Source organism: Corvus brachyrhynchos, unplaced genomic scaffold, assembly GCF_000691975.1.
Source record: "Corvus brachyrhynchos isolate BGI_N302 unplaced genomic scaffold, ASM69197v1 scaffold220, whole genome shotgun sequence".
Lineage (NCBI taxonomy): Eukaryota > Metazoa > Chordata > Aves > Passeriformes > Corvidae > Corvus > Corvus brachyrhynchos.
The window spans coordinates 5,413,931-5,430,334 of NW_008236209.1; the positions used below are offsets into that span (position 1 = coordinate 5,413,931).

At 50.7% G+C, this 16,404-nt stretch overlaps 2 protein-coding genes across 2 annotated transcripts in view; both read right to left on the reverse strand.

The window, feature by feature from the left end:
* LOC103623224 (putative P2Y purinoceptor 10) overlaps positions 1-3,236 on the reverse strand; it is a 6,097-nt gene extending 2,861 nt beyond the window's left edge. The window contains exons 1-2 of the mRNA XM_008642306.2: positions 2,538-3,236; positions 962-1,034 (exon numbers count right to left, since the gene is read on the reverse strand). The gene's annotated coding sequence lies outside the window, so the exon portion shown is untranslated. The remainder of the gene's footprint in view (positions 1-961; positions 1,035-2,537) is intronic.
* A 3,299-nt stretch (positions 3,237-6,535) lies between these two features.
* LOC103623235 (putative P2Y purinoceptor 10) lies at positions 6,536-15,413 on the reverse strand. The gene is given in 3 exon segments (XM_008642317.2): positions 6,536-9,319; positions 9,322-9,512; positions 15,326-15,413. Coding segments are annotated over 2 exon segments (1,035 nt in total). The 5' UTR covers positions 9,511-9,512; positions 15,326-15,413; the 3' UTR covers positions 6,536-8,473.
* Positions 15,414-16,404: the final 991 nt, after the last annotated feature.

Here is a 16,404-nt window from a genome sequence, read left to right on the forward strand (position 1 = left end):
AGGAATTATCCTTCAGCAACTGCTCAGGACATGCAGGGAGATAAATACACCTCCCTTCTAGTTAAAGTAGAAATTCTTCTCGTCCATTTATTCATCCCAGCTCACCCAGTGCTGAGGGGATTTATTAACGGGTCACGGGGAGTTCAGGTGCTCCTGCTGCTCCCTGGAGAGGGGATGGATTTTGTCATTCATGAGCAGATCCCATGGGAAACAATCTGTTCTTTTGGGAAGAGGGGATTTGGCAGCAGCAGGATACAAACCCAGGGGTTGCAGTGGGATTTTCCCCATGGAAAAGGAGGCTGTGAGGGGTGGGCAGCCTGCCCTGCCCTTCCCTGCCTGGAGCTGGGGCTGGCAGAGCCCTCAGCACCTCCTGTCACTGTCACCCAGCCCCTCAGCAGTGGTAATTAATTAAGAAGCAGCCATGGTGCTGTTTCCCAGAGCCCTGAGCCAGAGTTTGTCACAGGGATGGATTTCCAGGAGCGAATCCATGCCAATGCTTCAAGGTACAGGATGAAGTCTCCTGCATCCTGCTCCTCCTCACCTGGGCAGCTCTTTGGTGGGCTTACCATGTTTTCAGGTTCAGAAAGAAATCATTATTTTAGATATTTTATATTTTTATGTGCACATAAATATCTAAAATACAGCCCCGGCCTCTCGGCTGGCTGCCCCCCACGCTCAGCTCTGGTGTGAGGAGGGTCAGTGCTCACACCCTGCTTTCCAAACTGAGCCCTTCCCAAAGTGCCTTCTTGCTTTTCCTTGCTCTTCCAGGCTTTGGCTGCAAGCAAAGCAAGGCCGGAGTGGAGCTGGGGCTGCTGGGTGAAGGCCCCTCTCGGTTGCCGACTGTGCCAGAGGTTTGTGATTGCTCCACTGAGTTGGGAAAGGCAGGGAAGAGGGGACATCTGTGCTGAGGGAATACTGGGAAACAGCTCCTTGGTCCTGGCAGTGTCCCTGTGCTCCTCACCTGCCTGAAAATCCATGAGGGACTTGTCTGTTTGACCCTGGGAAAGGGGTGGCAGGACTTGATCTTCACATCCCTGCAAGAAAGAGAGGGAAAACTGCCAGGGAGCGTGGGGAATGCAGCTGTTCCCAGCTCTTACCACAGCTGTCCAGTGACAGAGGTGGCACTTGGTGTGGGCTCATGGCAAGGGTCAGAGCCCCGGTGTCCCTGCCAAGCAACTCAGCCCAGATCCTACACCTCTTCCATGGGGAGCCTCCCTGCTGGTTTTTCCCATGTATTTTGACTTTCCTGGTGTGCCTGTTCCTGGCGGGAGGGCCGGGTGGCACTCCTGGTACCCGACACAGCTTTGGGTGGCAGCGCTTTGGAGGGCACTGGCAGGAAAGCAGCAGAGAGCCCCACCCTGGGCTGGGGTCAGGCTGGGCTTGTTCACTACAACAATTCCTGGGAAGGTGGAGTTGTAAATGTTTTATTGTTTTCCAGTTTTCCCTTTGCCCCAAATCCCTCCAGCTTCCCCCTGTTCTGCTGGTGGTGTCTGGACAGAGACATTCCTATGGGCTCCGGCCAGAGTTTCGTCCAGCGACTTTATAAATCTTAAATTTTACAAATAAAATATTCCTGCCATTCCTTGCTTATTTTCCCATTTCATCCACGCATGGATTCAAACACAGGCAGGAGCAGGGGATGGGTTTTTTTGGCAAAGCTGAGCTTTAATCAGCTGAAATTCCAGAAGGGAGCCCAGTATCAGTGCCCGAGGAGTCAGAGCACTGGCTGTGGAGGCAGCCCCGCCATTCATCAAACATCAAATAACGCTGCAATTAATTAGGAGGCCAAGGCAGCTCTTGGAGCACCCGGGGTTGATTTTTGGAGTGCGTTGGAGCAGTGTCTGGTCCTGGAGGCGAATGTGGCTGTCAGTGCTGGAAACCGCCCGGCTCCTGTGAATCAGCCTGTGCCCCACCCATCCCCACACCACAGGGCTGTTCCTGCATTTACTGCTCCCGATCCATTGGCAAACTCGCCCTCATCTTTTCCATGGGCTGCTTGGACAACGCAGGCTAAAGCTGAACTCCAGGCACGGCTGGGGAGAGCCCTCCAAGCTGGGGGATGTGGGCAGAGCTGCCTCCCTTCAGTGCTGGGATGCTGGTGGGAAAAGCAGGCTGGGGAAAATACAAAAAAAAAAAAAAATCCACTTATGGCTTGAAATAGGGTCTTGGTTTAAGTCATGGAGTTCTCTGGCACTGGAGTTGTAAGGAATGATTTTGTTTGTTTAATCTAGGCACTAATAGGAAATGCGTAAATAGAGCTGGTCGCTTGCGGCAGCCTCTGTCAGTAAGGACAAAATTGAGGGGTTTTGGCTAAAACAGCCTCTCCCCACGTCCTCCCCCACACCACAGCCTGCCCTAGGCACCGACTCCCCTCACCCACCCTCGGAGACAAATTTGTGGGCACAGCAGAAGCGGCTGAGGATGTTGCACCAGCTCCTGCCCGATACCATCTCTTGGAGAACTACAAAGAAGTGATAAACTTGCTAAAACTGTGCCGGTTTCAGTCCCCTGAAGAAAAGAGCAGAAATGCCACTCACCTTCCTGTGCTTCCCATGCTCCGGGGGGGTCATAGCCGTGCTAGGGAGCAGGAGCAGCCAGCGTCCTGCTTTTATTTCCCACTGATTTTCTCAGCAGTCCCAGCGCCTCCTCGCTTAACTTCCACATGTTTTCGGAGCGCTGGAATCCTGCCGGCATCTGCAGCCCGGTCCAGTGGCTGCAGAACAGGAAATCCTGTATTTTGTTTCTCTTCTCCACACCAAACGTGTGCAGTTAATGACGTTAAAGCCGCTGGGAAGGCGATGACGTCGTTTGGTGCCAGTGCCCAGGGATGGAGACCATGGATTTCTGTCGCCTCTGGGCACAGGGGCTGTGGGAGGGGATGGTGCCCTTCCCTCCGGCTGCTCCTGCTGCTCTCCACGGTCACTGTGCCTGGGAAGAGCTGTAAAATACAGAAGTAACCTCCCAATAAGTGCTCGCTGAAGGAAAACCGAGCACTCTGCCAGTGTAAGTTACTGGAAGGGAGTAATTTTCCCTCATTTTCTTGGAAGCTTGGTTAGCCTCAGACTATCAAGGCTGCAGGCTAAAGCTGGAGGGTTTGGACTTTATTCCTGAAATAATGTGATGGTTTAAGGTGGAGATTTTCCCAAAATACTGTTGTTTAAAAAAACCATGATGTGCATCATTCCCGATCTTTTTCTTTTTGTCTCCTTTAATTCCCTTCCTATATCTATGCACATATATAGGGGTTTTAGCTGTTTTTCTGCCTGCTGAGTGTGACCTCCTTCCTGCGTGGCTGAACAAGTGGTGTAACTTCATGGTGTGACTTCTTCTGAGCTGCCTCTTTTCCAGCTGAGCAGTTTTACCTGATATGCAGGGTCACAGCTCATGGCCCAGGGCTTGGACAGATAATTTGGCTGCTGGCAACTTTCCCTTCCTGGAGGTGATGTAAAAATAGAAATATTCTTACTCTATTTTTTGTAAATGGCTCTGTGACCTCACAAAATTAACAGGAACAGAATGGTGGAAGAGAAACAAAGGGAGGAAGCTCTTAAAACCTTTAGTTACCAGGGGTTACTCAGGGGCTGGGATCAGGAGTGCACCAGAGCTCTGCCACTCACTCAGCTGCCAGGTCTCCTTGTGCCAAGAAATCATGGAATCTGAGAGTGATTTGGATTGGGGACCTTAAAGACTCTCTGATTCCAGCGCCCCTGCCATGGGCACGGACACCTCCCACTATCCCAGGTTGTTCCAAGTCCTGTCCAGCCTTGGACACTTCCAGGGATGGGGCAGCCACAGCTTCTCTGGGCACCCTAAATCCCCATGGCTCTCATCGCAGAGGATTTGGGACATGCAAGAGCTGTTTATCACTCCCGGTTTTCTTGTTTTCTTCCTGTGCATCTCTTCCAGCAGCTGGTGCTGATCCTGGGAAGAAGGAGAGGTGCTCGTGTGTTTGTGGAGTGTTCACAGAGCACAGAAGGGAGGCTGGCACTGTGCCCCATCCCTCTCCAGAGGGCAGAGGTTAATCCCAGAGAGAAGGGGCTGTTTTATCAGGATATCCTGCCCGGGACATCCTATTTCTGTGTCTGCAGCAGTGTATCCAGCCATCCCTGAGCCCTATTTTTAGGTGTTTGTTTCCAGCTGTGCTGCTGGGGAAGGAGAGACCAGTGGACGTCAGACCCAAGCGAGGGGTTTGTAGCCAAGCTGAGCCCTTCTTCCACTCCTTGGCTTTTTGGACAGCTTTTGCAGAAGATCACAACATTCCTGGCCATGAAAATCTGAGGGGCAAACAAACCTCAAGGCTCATCCTTCAACACACAGGGGTCAACCTCTCCTTTCTTCTTTCAACCTGGGCAAGTTTTTGTTTAGCATTTCTGTTTCTCTGACTCATCCCCAACACTAACGTGCCTTTCACACTTGGCAACGTTCTGCTTTCAAAGGCAGAAGGCACAAAGGAATTTTAAATAACGTTTTTAATAACTGTGAGACTTTATCTAAGGCCTCCAGATAAAGGTCTCTTCTCCTGCAGCCTGGTCTCCTGTGGGCGGGAGGCCAAACGCGGATGATCAGCATCTCTCAAGCGCTCAGCATTGAGAATATCTGACAGGATGCACCTGAAGGATGTATGAAAAGCAGGAGGAGGAGGAGGCTTGTTCACACAAAGCGGCTTCACCCTTGTGCAGGGAGCTGAGCGGGGCCGGGGGAGCCCCCAGCTCATTGTCCTCTCGCTGTCACACAGAGCTCTCTGCAGGGACAGCATTTTGGGAAGCTCCAATTTATTTTACAGCAAGCAATTGTCAATCCCTCCATTACTTTTTTGGGCTAAGCCTTTGTCTAATCCACAACCCCAGCATTTCCGGTTAAAATGCGCCAGTCATCCCCAAAATCTTTTAAGTGTGATGAAGTGGTTTCACAGTTTTGAACTGGCTGTGGAGTCGTTATCCTGCATTTCCAGCATATTTTGGTTTTCCTCCGGGCAGAGAGCTGGTACTTTCATTTAAGGGAAGCAAGAGGTACTGCAAGATCCTGCAGCTCACAACCAGAAGCTGCAGAAAGGCTTTAAATCCCTCGGGAGTTCCTTCCAAATATGTTTGTTGTCATGCACGGGAGGGCCCTTTCAAGCAGGAGAGGAGATACCAGACCTCTGCTCCTGGTTAGGATGGGGTGGCACTGCAGAGAAACACATTTGCTTCTGTTAAAAGCTGAATGGCTCATGTTCTAGAGGAAAAGAAATGTGTTTGCCCAGGGCTGTGCCCTGGGGACAGGCACTGGGCCAGTGCAGGGGGCTTGGAGACCTCACCACATCTCCATCCTGAGCAGTTCCCTTCAGGGTGAGATGCTCCAGCCCCAGGAGCCCTTCAGATCCATCTTCACGCACCTGTGGAGCTGTACCCAACCTCTTGATTTGGTTGGACTCTGCCTTTCTGTGGCATCCCTGTAAAAACAGCTTTTTTTTCTGCCCAAGGAGGAAGAAAAGTCTTTTCCTGCTGGTGAGTCTGAGCAGTGGGACCAGCACGAGAGATAATCCAGGAGCAACATCATGAAATTGTATTTCCTCTTGTCAAAATAATAAACATGTTTTTTGGTCACAGGAAATGGGGTGAATTACAGGAACCTGAGCCAGGCTTGTTGTGCCTCTGAATGTGTGAGGCAAAGCAGCCCCTGCAGCCCAGAGCCTGGGTCAGATCCAGCACCAGCCAGCTGGGAAGGCAGCTGGAATACTCTCCTCCTCACTGCAGTGCCTGTTCTTCTCTTGAGATGTATGCTGAGGTTTTGGAAGACCTGAACTAAAGACTCTGGGGTTTGTGGAGGCCAAATGGATCATCTTGAACTTTTGGAAAAGTGCAGGTTTTCCCTGATCTCTCTTTGCTCTGAGCTGTTGCTCCCTAGGCTGGCCCAGCCTGACTGACTTTCTCTGGTGGTTTAATCCCATCTGGCAGCTGAACCCCACAGAGGTGGTTTAGCTCTGCCCCAACCAAAACCAGGGCACTTTCCCCCACACCAGAAAAGAGCTTTAGTCGCAGTTGTGTGGTCCCCTGCACACCATAGGACTGAAAGTATTGAGTGTGTGACCTTTCCTCACAGGCTGGGGCTGCAGTATGGAAAAGGAGCATTTTGGGGAGCCTGAGGGAGTTCAGAGGGTGAGTGAGGCAGGAAAATGGGGGCAGCTGAGGTGCTTGGAGATGCCATCCTGGAGATGGAGAACGTTATCACTGGTGGAAACACCAAATCCATGCTAAGATGATGGGCATGAGAGCCACTGTTGCTCCTGGACACTCAGCAGCTGGAGCGGGTGTTCCCACGCCATGTCCATCTTCCACTGTCCAGGACACCTTCCCATCCTCAAAGTACTCCTAAATCTAATACAAGTGTGGCAGGTTTAAAAATGAAATAAATTACCACTATTCAGAGTAAAAACAAGCAACAAATCTGTTAAAGAATAATAAAAGTTGCTCTCCATTGCTTGAACCCTGATCCCAGGAGGAGCTGATCCCAAACAGTTTTCCAGGTACCAGTGATGACTACAAAACTCAGCAAATGTTTGCAAAACAGCCTTTATTTTTTTGAGCATCAGTTCTTGGGAAGTAAAACCCACAGAATGAGCTACAGAGTTCTCGTAAGTGCCCTCAGCTTGTTTTCACCTGATCAAGGGGAAAAGGGTGCGAAAATGAAGGGACAGGAAGCAGCTCCCAGGCACGTGGTGGCTGAGCAAGGTCTATAAAAATCCTCAAAACAAGCACTGAAACTGAAGTGTCATGCCCTGACAACTTTATACAGAGTGTAGCTTACGAGAGACTCCTGAACTGACAACAGTTGAATTGTGTGAGGTTAACTCTGTCCGTGAGCATCCACCCCTTTGGAAGGGGGCTCCTTGCAGAGCGTAAACGTTTATTGTGCCAGTGACATCAGAGAGAACATTTCCATCGACTCCAGCGCATCCTACTCAGCCCAAAATCTTCTTCTCACACCTGGGAGGAGAACTATGAGAGCTTATTGTATGTAATAGGTGTCATTGCCTTTTAGAGAAACTCCAGGGAAATGGTTGTTTAAACCTTAATTCTTGGCTTTTCCCCATTTTTTTGTAAAACAGAGAAGTGGGAAAACACAACATACAGGAAATATTTGGCTGAGCTAAGATGTAACTCAGTGGGATTGAATGGTTGGAGTTAAAATACACATAGCAAGTGTTTCTGGTATTTCTTCTGGTTTTGTTGCAAGACTGTACAAACTGTCCACATTCTTTTGAAAATAGATTTCCAAAGGCAATAAATTGGTGACTGTTCAGCCAAATCCATCCCCAGGTATCATGAGATACCCTTGAAGTTACAGAGTGGGTGGACTCTGCTGAAGAGGTGTAACTAATTAAAAATAAGGGGTAAATTAATCCTTCCTTGTCGCTGCTTTGCATAGCTACCTAAAAATGTAAACATTAAGATCACGACAGGACCTGGTGGAAAAAAATCACAATAATTTATGAACGTATCTTCTGCTCTGTCAGTGAAATCACCTTGGCAAAGGATTCCTCTCTTTTTTAAAAGTTGCATGAACTGAATGGGTTGAGCTGAGCTTTTTTGGGGCAGATTCATCTCAGGTACCTCTGGACCACACACAGAAGAGAGTGAGGTACCACCAGCACCATCAAACCCACCTGCACTGACCCCAGGACCACCACAGTCCTGCCCCAAGGGGGTCCAAAGGCAAAAGCCACCTACACATGTCCCCCTTGCCAGCTTGGAGGGGAAGAAAGTCACCTGGAGCAAGGGAAGGTGCCACTCTCTGGATGTTTGAGGAGAATTTGTCTTGCAGAGGGTCTTGCACCAGCTGCGGGTGCAAATTCTGGGATGTGTCAGCAATTAGGGAGCAAACAGAGCTGGGTGAGGAGGGAAAGGAGGAGCAGAGCGGGAGGGGGAGCAGAGGGAAAAGGGGAACAGAGGTCACTGGTGACCAGTGGGATGTGCTAAACCCAGGAGCACATGGAAACCAGCTGCACACCTTCACCTGTCCACAGCCCTCACTGCACAAACCACAATGTCCTTTGGTTGCCACTGGCCAGTTTCAGGTTCTTGTGTGGTTTTCCCAGAGAAGATCCTTCAGCAGACGTCAGTGTACGGATGTGGGATTGTCTCTGGCTTGAGCATAGAGCCTGGAACTGGGAAAATAGAAGAAAAGTCTGGGACTTTTCCACCATTTCCCAGTAAAAGTTTTGTCACTCCCTCCTGTGTGTTTTCTAGTCCAGCGAGGTCAGGTGTGGGTGGCACAGTGGGGGAATGGTCACACCAGTTGGGTGACTCACCGGATTCCAACCTACCAGTCTTAGATGGAGTTTTATCTTCTATACACTGAAAAAATTCCACTGCCACAAAATTCCCCTGGATAAACCTGCAGGATCTTCCACAACAGAGTTGGTAATGGAGTATCCCAGACCAGTCTCAGATTTCATATCGAATACCTTCATTTTTTCCGGGTGGCTTTCTTGTCATTCTTTCATTGACGAGGCGCTCTCTTTGCTCATGAGCCGGCTCCGGATGGCCATGCTGCTGTGCCTGGAAATCTGTTCCTGGAACTCAGAAGTCATGAAGAAGTAGATGATGGGATCCAAGCAGCAGTCGAAGCTGGCGAGGCTCAGGCAGAAGGGCTGGGTGTAGAGCGTGATGGTGCTCAGGAAGCAGTCGGTGATGACTTTCTCCTTCACCAACATGTAGAAGAAGAAGTTGATGTGGTAGGGAGCAAAACACACACAGAACACAATGGCGCACATGGAAACCATCCTGAGGGCCTTCCGCCTCTCCCCGCTGTTTTCCTGCGGGATGTGGAAGCCCCGGATGGAGTCTCTTGTTTTCCAAGTGCAGTATAAGATGATGACGAGCGGGCCCACGAAGCCCAGGAGCTCGGCGGTGCCGGTCATCAGCACCGTGCCCACCTTGCTGTCGATCGGCTTCACCTGCAGGTCGGCAAAGCAGGAGTTGGTGTTTTTTTCCAGCCCGTGGCTCCTCATGATGGGGAAGGGCACGCAGGCCACCCCCACCACGAGCCAGACCAGGGTGCTGATGGCCACGTCGTAGCGGCGCTTCCAGTCCTTGGCTCGGAAGGGGTGGTACAGGAAGAAGTAGCGCTGGATGCTGATGCAGGTGAGGAAGCAGATGCTGGCGTACATGTTGAGGTACTTCAGGTAGAAGCACAGCAAGCACAGGACATCCCCGAAGGGCCAGGTGTGGTTGATGTAGTAGTAGATGCGCAGGGGCAGTGAGAGGACGTGGGCCAGGTCGGCCACGGCCAGGTTGATGATGAAGATGATGGCTTTGCTCTTCCTCCTGAGGAACCGGGCACGGACCCAAGGCACAGGACCCACAGGGCAGCGCTGTTGGCCAGCAGCCCTGGAATGAAGATGAGGGTGTAGGTGGTGGCATAGAGGGTGCTCTTGAAGGAGTTGTCGGGAGAGGAGCAGCTCTGGTTGCTCTGGGTCATGACTGGGTTGCTGGAAGAGGCTGTGGTGGTGTAGGGCAGGAGGGTCATTCCTGTGGAGAGGAAAATGGGCTGTGAAGGCAAAGGCACTGCAAGAGTTGTCAATACTCACGTCTGCATTTCCCATTTGGCTGTCTGGCACAAAGCAGAGGTTTGGGAATGATGTCTGCATGAAACATCCTGGTATCGTGTTCAGAGCCGCCCTGTCAGGAATCCCACTGTTCCCACAGATGTGGGAGACCATTCCTGGTGTGTCAGTCCCAGGAGCAGCAGTGAAGCTGTGCCACACTGAACACGGGCAGCAGGACAAGCTGCCTGTCCTTTGGCCATCTCCTCAAGGTCTCCTGTGGTTTGGTCTCTGGGAGCTGGAATACATGGATGAAAGGTGGGCCATATCCCAGCCTCCATCATGGTCATGGCCCAACGATCAGAGTGTGGGTGCCAAGCACTGAATCATGGAATAATTTGGGTTGGAGGGAACCTTAAAGCCCATCCAGTCCCACCCCCTGCCATGGGCAGGGACACCTTCCACTATCCCAGGCTGTTCCAAGCCCCATCCAACCTGGGCTTGAGCACTTCCAGGGATATGTTGGGCTGTGTTGGGCATTATGTGGGGAACAGGTCTCCTGAGCCCCTCAGAGGACCTAATGGATCCACTTTCTCTGGCATTATGGGCACAAACCACATGGAAAAGAGTAGCAGGGAGTGGGTGTGGAAAATGTGACTGTTACGAACACAGCCAGTGCTCCTGAAGGGTTCTGTTAATGTATTTAGGCTGATGGAACACATAGAGACCTGGTCACGCCACCAACTTCTATTTCTCATCACCATGGCAGCCTCAGTCTGACTCTTTTTTCCGTCAGATAATTTTATTTTTTAGGTACTGCCAATTTCTGCCTCTCAGCCATCAGCAAAATGCCACGTGTTCAACTGTTGGGCCACCTTTCTCTTGCCAGCTTTTGTAACTGGGACCAGTAGGCTTGGCAACTTGTCCTCAGTAAGGCGACACAGGCAGGAAGAGTTGGGGTTTATCGGGGGTTTCCTCCCAGGGTTATAATTCTCATTACACTGATTCCCTCCCGTGTTGAATATAACAGTTAAAACCGAAAATCAGCTTCATGTGGCACTGCAGACACTGATTCACTCCTCTGACTCATTTCCTGCAGGGGGCAATTGCCAGAAAAACTGTCTCTGTAGGTAGAAATTAGTAACTCCCACCCTGTTACTAAAGCTTTTTCCTTCGTGTTACCAAAAGTGTTGAGTTTAGAGCTCTCAGTGACACAGAGCACAAATAGCTGGGTTTTCAGCCCCTTAATCGTTGTGGTGCTTGCATTTGGCAGCTCATCCAGACACTGCTCCAGGCTGCCATGGAAGGGTTGGGATTCAGCCCCCAAAACACCCAGATGCAGCAAGGTCCCACATGTGACATGGGCAGTGAGCAGGGCCTGGTAGCTGCTCCTGCAGGCTCCCCAAACAGATTCTTGCTTTTCTTTCCCAGCTTCTCTTTCATGTTCCCACAGCCTTCAAAAATCCAGGTCTGTGTGTTTATCTCCTGCAGCAGCCCCAGCTTTAGCAGCTCCAGCTGCTCCGAGCATCAGGGAAGCGTTGCCCTCAGGAAACTCTCTGGCTCATCCCCTTCCCTCACCAAAATGCTGGATCCCAGGCCCTCAGAGCTGGTTTTGTCCCTCCAGCTCCCTCCCAGTCCCCCTCCCCACACAGAGCTCTGGGACAAGATGCTCTGCTCCGTGTTCCCCAGCAGCCCCATCCCAGGACACTACAGCCTTGCTCCTGCCATGAGGCCAAAACAGGCCCATGAGGAGAGAAGAGGCACGAACTGTGCTGGAAACACAGGAGAAAGATTCATCTGGCTCATGGATTTATCTCCCCTGAGAAGCAGCACTGGAGGCCTCCTGCTCTCCATCCTGGAGTTGTCGGGAAAGGGAGTGAAGAGGGAATGGAGCTGAGCACTGGGGTGTTCCTCCCCTCAGAGTGGTGGGCATGGGTTACACCCCATTTCCTGGGAGAGCTGTGAATTTCTGCTGCTTGGGAGGTTTCATCCCTTTCCAGCTGTTGTCCAGCTGGCCATGGCCACCTGCTGCTCTTGTCTCTGGTAAGAGCACTGCCCACTGCACCTTCTGTCCCTTCGGGTCACCTCCCCGTTTGCCAAGAAACCATTTTCCAAGTCCCCGTGCGCCTGGATTTCCTTGGATATCAAAGCTGGATGGCCTGCCTGCTGCTCCTCCAGACACAGCTGGTTGATGGCCATTACAACCACACAGGATTAGGTACATCTGCAAAATGTTATACTTTAAAGACACTTTTATAATTAATTGTCTAATTAAATGCTGCCCAGTGTGTGCTTGTTCTTCAGTCCAATGAGTGACAGAAACCAATTTGCTTAGCAAGGTCCTTAAATACAGTTAGGCCTTATTTGGTCCCTTCCCACCCAGAATATTCCGTGCTTCTGTGACTTAGGTCTCATGTGACACTAAGGACAATTGAGGTAATGGGGTGAAGGGCTGCTGACTCAAATTGGGCTCTGAACAGAGGTTTTTGGGCAAACTGCCGTGTCCAGGATGTGTCCCTGGAACACGGGGGTGATGCTGAGGGCACACACTCCATCCTAGAGCTCAGCCTTGGCTCTCTGGTGGGACAAACCCTGCCCAGGCAGGAGCCTGAGGCCCTGGGGGAGCCCAGAGCATGGAGAGCTTCCCCCTTGTCCATCACCTTCGTCTGCTAATTGTCCACAAGGTGTCAGAGTTCTTCCAAATTTCGTTTCTTTGCCCTCTACGCTATTTTTCTCACCCCAAGTATTGTCTGAGTGGCAGCAGTGGGAGCTCTGATGAGTCCATGTTGCCATCATTTAGGAAGATCCCAAACTGAAAACATCCAGCGTTGCTGAATAACTGATGTTAGGGAAGAAATTGCTCCCAGGAGTGGGCCTGGTTGCTGGTATCTTTGCTGATGATCTTTAAAGGTCTTTTCCAACCTAAATGATTCTGTGATTCAATTTGCAGGTAGAAGAGTCCCGAAAAGCTGCACTTTGATGGAGATCATGGAGCTGTGGCGAACCTTGGAACCAAGAGGTTACAAAACCCACCCTGCAGGTGATGTCCCAGCCCCACCAACCCAGCAGATCTAACTCAGGGAACAGGAGGTGGATGCCCTGGAGTCAGAAAATCCCTCTCTGCATTCAGGGAACTCAGGGTCTGAGCAGGGTGATCTGGCTGGCAGTGCACACAATTAATACAGTAACACAATTAATATGCACAGGGGTGGTGTCTGCTGGCTCATCAGCAGGGCGCTTTCTGAGGATGAATGATTTCATTACAAAGCCATAAAAACATAACGAGATTAAACCATCTCTTTAAACAAAATGCACCCAGACACTCACAGGACACCACAAAACTACTGCATTTCTGCCTTTCCTCTCACTTTGGCTGAGACTGAGGCTTAATCCCACAGCAACTCCTTCTCTTCCCACCTGTGCACAAAAGCAAACACTCGAGATACCACTGAGGGTCCTAAAATTACATCTCCAATGTCCTTTACTTCGTGGTGGGTGTGAAAAAGCTCCAGTAGATTTCATCAGTGCTCATTTACATCTTGCAGACAGGCAGCTCCCACTGCAACACTGCTTTCAGAATGTGATTATTTTTACAATTGGTAGCAAATAAACATGCTGAGATCCAACCACTATTTTTTATATTTTTGTGAGATTCTGTATCCCTGATGCTGTTGCAGTAAGGATATAAGAAGTGAGTGTGTTATTACTGGAGCTTTGGAAGCTAAGCATGGCATTTCTAGGAAAAAGATGTTCATCTGGATAGGCTGAGAATCACAGGGATGTAATTCCACAGTCCTGGATCTGTCTGAGGTGCCCATCAGAGCCAGGTTAATTGCTTTGATTGGAGCACAAATATCTCCATGCTCTGCCCTCAGTGCATGGCCATGACACCAGGGTAGCACCTCTGCACTCAGTGGAACTTTCTACGGCTAAATGTGCTTTTTTTTGTTTTCTTTCAGAGAAAAAGAGCGGGTCTGGGTTGTCTGCGGTCTTTTTGTTCTGCAGCACTGCTGGAGCTCCTCCCTGCAGCTCCAGCAGAGACACCAACAGCCCCCTCAGAGCGCTGCCTCCAGGCTGGGCAAGGGCTGTCCCACAGATGCACTTCCATCATGGGATGTAGTTGCCATGGCTGATGATGCTGGCACCAGGGCCAAAATCCCAGCACTTTTACTTGACCCCAAAAACACGCCCTTGAAAAGAACCCACTGTCCCTGCACAGCTCCTGCTCCAGCCTGCTGAGGAATCCCCTCCTGCAGATCCTGACATCCTGATGCACCTTCTGAGAGATTCCCTCTTGATCCACTTGCAGAAATCTCAGTTTCAAGGGCCACCCACTCTAAATCCTGTCTGTGACCACCCCCACGGGCTGTTTGCTGGGCTCCCAGCAGAGCTGAGCTGCTGGTGCAGATGAAAGCAAAGCCAGCAGAAAAGCACCTTTTACAAAGTACAGCTGCAAACCTGCAGCCCATGAAGTCAAGCTCAAAACCTTCAGCCCATGAAGTTTAAAACCTTCAGCCCATGAAGTCAAGTTTAAAAGCTTCAGCCCACGAAGTTAAGTTTTAACCCAGAGCAGTGACTGCAGTCTGAATTAGGAATTAAAACCACTTCAGGATTCTCATTAGCAAAAGCAAGTCCAAGCAATCCTGCTCTTTTTGTCATCTTGTGTCCCCTCACTAGTATTAATTTCCTCCTGTCGCTGCTCACTCACAGAGCCCTGGATGGCACAAAGATGGGCAGCACATGGATTTTATTTTACGGCAACATAAATCACCGTTGGAAAAAAACAGATTTGCACGTTACCCTTACTGTCAAGTACGACTTTAAAATAAAATATATCCCGGAGGAATCAGGCAAAAGAAGGAAATAATCGCTATTAATGACACCGGAGAACAGTTGCAGCGCCGCTAATTGCCCACGCCTGACATTTGTGTTTTTGCAGGCGCAGCAGCCGCTGTTTGAACTCCTCCATGTGTTCACCCAGAGCGCTCACAAATCTCCTGGCAAGAGCCACCCCCTAAGGAAAAGCCCGGGGAGAGGGAGGTTTCTGCAGGAAGCAGCACGGGCGCCGTTCTAGACCCCAAGGAGAGGGTTTAAAGCAGCCTTACCTTTGCAGGCACAGCCGTGCTCAGCGCAGCCGAGTGAGCGCTCAGGAGGAAGTGGAATGTCCCCTGCGCCGCTGTTTACACGAGCGAGGGGACCTGGGTGACATCACGAGGTGCCACAAAAGGTGCTGCTCCAGCCCTGCCCCTCTGCTGGGACCCTCTGCTGCCCCTCTCTGCTCCCAGCCCCGCCAGCTCAGTCCTGTTCAGGTGTCCCCACAATGACCCCAAAATGGGGTTATGTGCTTTTGTCCCAGGTGTTTTCTGTCCGGTGTCTCTGCCAGGTTGGCTCGGCACCCACTGGGAAGATCCCAAGTGGAGCTGGGCGCAGGGCACCCTTTCCTCCTCTCCAGCTCTTCCTCCCCTCCAACTCTTCCTCCTCTCCAAGCGCAGCTCTGAGCAGACCATGGAAACACTCCCGAGGTTTCTGCCTGCTCCTGCCTGGCAGCTCAGCCCTGCTGTCCCCTCCTGCCCCCGGGGCTGGGGACCTGCTGGGTGCTCTGCTCCTGCTCAATCCTCTTGCAGCTGAGGCCCGACTTCCCAATAGCTTTTTTTAGCACAGCGTGAGCCTTGCCTGACATTTCTGCTGAACTGAATAAGTTTCCAGCTCAGTTTACACTCGCTGTATCTCCCTGCCAGCAATGCCCAAGGGTGGCACTTCTGACATTGCTTCAAGGAACGGGCACAGATCCAGCCTCACCTGATCCCAGGGGATAAATACACAGCTGGGGCTACAGCTTTACCCCGTTGGAGGATCTCACTGTTTGGATTTTCAGGAAGCCACCAGGAATCTTCCCTGCTTTGCCTCTCTGGCTCTCGGCACTCGACTGTCCCTGTCCTCACCAGCTGAACTCTATTGTGGTTTGAGAGTGTGAAGTCAAACGTCACAGCAGCTCCTTCCTGACGTGGGACAATGTAAGTGTTGATGTCTGACAGCTCAGAAACCTCAGAAACAAAACTGATGGCTCTCATTCAGAAAATTCCATATGAGCACTCCCTAAAATGCAGTGCTGTGCTTTCCAGATGGTATCATTTCCATGAGTTGTCAAAGGAGGTTGGTAGAAGTTGGGAGCTTGCCAGGCATTTATTTTAGAATTATTTATATGTGCTTGTGCAAAGCAATAGTGAGGTTCTGGCCGGTGCTGCAGTGTTTATCAGCACATCCTGTTTAGCTGACTTTTTTTTTCCTCAGCAATGGAAACATATTTGCTGGAATTTATCCAATCACAAAATTGTCTTTCACATAAAATCATAGAACTCTGCAGCCCGGCAAGCTGAGAATTTGGGAACAGCATTTCCCTGACTGACCCCACCAGCATCCGCAGAAAAACACTCAGAGAATCACAGAATCATGGCATGGTTTGGAATGCAAAGGAGTTTAAAGCATTTTTCTTGTTCCACCCCCTGCCATGGGCTGGGATACCTTCCACTAGCCCAGGGTGCTCCAAGCCCCGTCCAGCCTGGCCTTGGACAATTCCAGGGATCCAGGGGCAGCCACAGCTTCTCTGAGAACCTGTGCCAGGGCCTCCCCACCCTCATTATCAGCTCTTGTGCAGATGCTCTTCTCTGCATGAACCTCCATCTAAGACAGACATGACTGATCTGAGCAAAAGCCAGAATCCTTGTAAAAAATAGGAGAGGGAAAAGATGCAGCTGCCATTCCTGCCCTTCCCCATGGCCATAAATGTCTCTGGTTCGGGGCAGGTTGTTACACGAGAGTTTTAGGGCCATGCAGGAAATTTAAAAGTGCAACTCATTGCACCTGCAGAATATCCTGCT